General features: G+C 39.3%; 1 protein-coding gene across 1 annotated transcript; it reads left to right on the forward strand.

The window, feature by feature from the left end:
• The first annotated feature begins 736 nt into the window (after positions 1 to 736).
• LOC112199323 (F-box protein SKIP23) lies at positions 737 to 1,804 on the forward strand. The gene is made up of 2 exons (XM_024340354.1): positions 737 to 1,010; positions 1,131 to 1,804. Exons 1-2 carry the CDS (start codon positions 737 to 739, stop codon positions 1,802 to 1,804), a joined length of 948 nt encoding a protein of 315 aa, XP_024196122.1.
• Positions 1,805 to 5,084: the final 3,280 nt, after the last annotated feature.

Below are 5,084 nucleotides of genomic sequence, written 5' to 3' on the forward strand. Positions count from 1 at the left end.
TCCGACTCATGATGGACAAATGGCACGATGTGAATGGTTAGAATAAGTCATCAAGTTCAAGAGCCAATAGGAAAACTCCACCTAAGCACGTGAACCCGAATTCTTTTAGGTTTTGGATTTCCTAACCTCTAAGCATACAAAGGGGATCAATCTGCAGCAGCTCTCTCTCTCTTCTTCTTCCTCCCTTTTTGATTATTCTGTGTTTTTTATTCCAATTATGTGTAACTAAATTTCCAGTAGTTAGGGGCTTCAAGTTAGGGGGCAGTTGAAGCCCCTAGACATGATCCATAACATGCTTTGACATTCAATTTGTTTTCTAATTAATAAAGTTGAGGTTTTGTTTACCGTATTTCTCATTGATGAATTCTATGTTTGTATGCTTTGGAGGCCTACTTAGACCATCTCCAACAGATGGGTCTTTTGCCATCTGGACACCCAACGGGTATTTTTGACCGACCAAACCATTCTCCAACAGATGTGTTTTTTACACGTGGATTTGACATCCACCTCTCCTCTGTCAAAAATGACAGCTTCCCCTATTTCTGTCTTTTATTTTTTTATTGTTTCTCAGTGGTCTCTCTCTTTCCTTCTCGCGTCTTTCTTCCTTCATCTCACCCAGAACTTCAAAATCTCAGAGAAAGAAATACTTTTCCTCTCTTCAAATTTCTTCTCTCTTCTTGAATATCAAGAACATGGATCAAATGGATACCTCCCAAGTCACGAGGCCACGTCAACAATGGATATCACAGTCGACTGGTCCGATCTTCCAGTCGAGCTCTGGCCACTGATCGGAGAAAAGCTCGAACTGCGCATCCAGTCTCTCCAATTCCGCAGCGTTTGTCATTCATGGCATTCTTGTGCCTCGCTTCCACCCTTCACTTCCTCCGAAATTCCCTCTCCCATTCTCCGATGGACCCACCTCCTTCCTCTCCCAAAACACCGTCTACCTCCTACAGAGCCCCTTCACGTCATCACTGGCACCACCGTCGTCTGGAGGTTGGTTGGTCAAGGTTGAAGAGTGCGACAAAATGCTTCTTCAGAATCAGATCACCTCCAGGCGAATCAGGTACACAAACGGCTCGTCGTCGTCTCCTGAATGTTTCAATTTGTTGGAGTTTAAATCGAATTAGGGAATTCGTATTTTCTGAGATACATCCTTGGCTCTAGTTCTGTTTGTGGTTTAAAGAAAGTAATTTTAATGCCTGCTGAGATTGTTGATTGTGCTATTCTGGTTATCTCTGATAAGGGAAATTTGGGTTTTGCTAAAAGTGGAGATGAGAAACTCACATGGTTTAGTAATGGAGGTTTTGTTTTTGATGATGTTATTGTCTATAAGGGTCAGCCATATGTGGTGGATAGCTTGAGTTATGTTTTTAAGATTGATGTGTCTTCAGAAGTGATGGTGAAGATTTCATCAAAAGTGATTGGTTTTGGTGGGAGGAAGCATTTGGTAGAGTCTTGTGGAGAGCTTTATGTGGTCGATATGTATTTTGATCAAGAACAAAATAAGCAAGAAGGGGCTGGTGTTGAGTTAGATTTTTCTTTATTTGTCCGTTGGCGTCGTGGAAGACACCAAAGATATCAGTTTGGTGAACTCAAGGTAGTTGATTTTAAGGCTTGCAAGTTGGAACTGTTGAATGGAGAGTTGGGCAGATGGGTTGAAGTGAAGTGCTTGGGTGATCGAGCGTTTTTCTTGGCTATGGATTGTTGTTTCTCTGTTTGGCCCAAGAATTGGCTGGGTGCAAAGGGAATTGCATTTACTTCTCAGATGAAAACAATGTTAATCTTGCTCTTAGAGAAGTAACTAGACCAGAGAGTTTCATGTTCTACTTAGAGGACCATAGCATTCAGAAGTTGGGATCTTCCCCAAGCGGTTCCCAGATATTTTGGCCACCTCCAATTGAGCTCGGCTCCACATGTTCGTATTCTCTGGATTGATGCAAGTATGATTTGTTGTTGTCATAAAATTCTATAATTGGTTTCTCTTTAAGTTGCGTTCCTTTTCCATGTTTAACTTCATGTTAGATGATTTATTTGTAGAGTGGTCTACGTATCTCTTGTGTTGTATACTTGATGAATGTTGTTGTTGATAAGATGATAAAGATGTTTCTGAGCTGAATCACTCTCATGTAATTTCAATCCCATTGCAGCAGCAGCACCTACAGACTTGCAGACCAAACATGTAACAAAGCAACCGTGCTGATGCGTTTCTGCAATTGGTTAAGCAACACAAATAGAATTATATATATTAAAATAATATTCAAATTTGACATCTCCATTGGAGCTAAAATTAGTCAAAATGTTAGCATGTCAATTTTGCCATGTCATATGTCAAATTCAAATTTGACCAAAGCCAAAAGACAAAACCATTGGAGATGCTCTTAGTATGCATGCTAGGGTTCTAATACTTTGATTGTTTGATGCCTGGATCAATAGTTGGATTCCTCAAATTGTCTAGAGAAGTAATTGGTAGTTTTCACTAGCAAGTAAACAAAACCCTAGGCTTAGCAAGGCTCTAAGTTATTTGCGATGCCTAGTGATTGCTCAAATTCTTTTCAAACTTAATTATCTCTGCATGTTTAATCTAATAAACGTACCTTTAGGTTGCATTGCTTGGGAATAGTCTAGGTTTAGAGCACTTCCTGCCTAGCGTGCAAAGTAAGAAAGAGTAATAGGTTGTGTTCAAGCGTACCGAGCCAATCTGAGCGTCTTCAACTAAGTTAATTGGTAGTAAATTGGACAAAGTGTGTTGTGTGTGATTGTTGGAGGTGGATACTTCCTTCCTAGCTAGTTTCTTCATCTTGATATCAACCAATCTCAAATCTGTCTCAGTTTCGTTTCTCCTTCTGTCCTCTGTTTTCACATATTTTATTCTCATAGTAAACGAACTCCAAAAATTCCCAAATTTTGTGTACTGGACTCCTTGTGTGTCTAGTTCGTCTCTGTAAATTTTCATATTTTTCTGGGTTGTTTTGGTTAGGATTTTAGTTTGTTTCTCAACTGCTGTTCAGTAGGAACTGCAGTCACGTTTTGTGACTTTTGTTGAAACTTTTAGTTTAACTTAATCCTCTGCGGGAGACCCTTATTTCCCTATATTACAATTGACATATTTGCAGGAGAATAAGGAAAATCAATAGCTTATAAATTTAGCTATCACTTGATCTCTCTCTCTCTCTCTCTCTCCCTCACTGTTCACCTCTCTCTCTCATTCTCTATTTGCAAACTCCAACTCATCTCATTGAACGATGAGATCAAGGTTATGGATGTGATCATATTCATCTTATGGTTAGAATGAAGGAGACACGCCACTCTCATCCTTTCATATAATTCCTCTCTCTTTTCTCTCATGACACACCCGAGACCCATTAATTATCCATTCTTTTTGCCTCCCTTTTCTAGTTCACTTTTCATGTAGAATATCATAGTCATTAAGATTTTTGATACTTAAACTTACCATTTGCACCAGATATGACTAAGTCCTTCCATAATCTAATATCAAAACCTTGTCAATGTTTATTCATACTCAAAATTCATTCATATTAGAACCTGACCTTCTGGACTTTTACTTATCAAATGCATATGGCTCTTGATTGTGTTTATGTTGAGATTTTAATTCATAAACCTAGACATGTCAAGCATTCATCACCAAATGTTTTGATGTCAATCGGAGTCAAAATGAATTTTTGACAAATTTCCCAAGTTGATAGAATGCTGCTGGAATTTTTAAGAAAACTGCACAGTTTTTCATCCATCTTTTCCCATACTTCCCAAACTCCAATTTGCTTGAAATTTTAGTATGTTGTCCCTTAAATGTCAACTTTGGATCTGTAAAGTTTTAAGTTCATTGCTCTTAAAATGAATTTTTACTAATTTTCTAAACTTGAGCTGTTCTTACCCTTATATATCACTTTATCATGTGTTCTACTTTGATAGTCCTTGATTATGTTGAATCTATTTCCAATGGTGAACGCCAGCCACCCCATTTAACTCATCTCTCTTCCTTGAAAACAGAACACCGCCACCACTCATTACCATCTTTCAACCTCCCCCATTTTTTCCTCTTCTACCTAAACCCAAATCTTTGAGGAAATGATGAAATTTGAATGAGGAATAAGGATGACCAAATGATAGAAGAGTGAGAGATGAAGAGGTGGTGGTGTGTTTGAAGCTAGAGAGAATGAGAGTGAGGAAGTGGTTTGTTGGCCATTGTTTTTGTGATGGAAGAAAATGGGTGTGGTGAGATAGATGGGTGGCTGCGCAGAGAATAGGTGAAGGAGAAAGATGGGTAATGAAATGACCCAATTACCCTTCATGGTTTTCTACGTGGCTTGAGACTTAACGCCGTTATGGACGGTGTGTACTATTTTTGGGTCGCTTCAATTTGGGGTACCAAAGTGATAATTTTGCATAGTCGGGTACTAAAGTGAAGAGTGATCCTTACTTTGGGTACTGTTTGTATAATTTTCTCTATCTTCAATAGTTCCTTCATATTAGTGTAGAATCAACTTCATTTTATACTAGTTTCTTTTCCAGTTTGTAGTTGTAGGTTTTTGACACTTCTACTATGAAGTATTAATAAAACCATGAGCAAGTGGCTCATTACTATAGTAAAAAAATCTAATGAAAATTTAGAAGGACAATTTTAGGAAATTTTAAAGATTTAGGGTAACTATTAACTACGAAAACAAAAACTAATATCTTGACAAGTTTTTTCAACTTTTTTCTCTCAAAACCCTAGGAAGAGCGACTAGGCTTATGGTAACAGTAAATTCCCGGTCCGACGACACTCCCTTGCTGCGCCGGCGTCGGACGGGCCAGATTGGACCTAATGTCCAGTGGTAGCTGGTTCTGGAGTAAGTCCAGTCTAAGTGCAAGAGTGGTGGTGGCTTCACTATCTAGCTTGCGGGGAGGCCTTATCGAGGAACGGAGGTGGTGGTTAGGTAGAAAACCGGTGGCGCTGATGTTGCTCCACCCTCGATCAGAGCGCGGACAGTGGTCGCTTGGTAGGAACGAGTGGGTGGCGGCAAGATATGGTGCAGATGGACTCAGATAGGATTACTCCGATCTGGCTAGGTTTGTTTGGA

Source organism: Rosa chinensis, chromosome 4, assembly GCF_002994745.2.
Source record: "Rosa chinensis cultivar Old Blush chromosome 4, RchiOBHm-V2, whole genome shotgun sequence".
NCBI lineage: Eukaryota > Viridiplantae > Streptophyta > Magnoliopsida > Rosales > Rosaceae > Rosa > Rosa chinensis.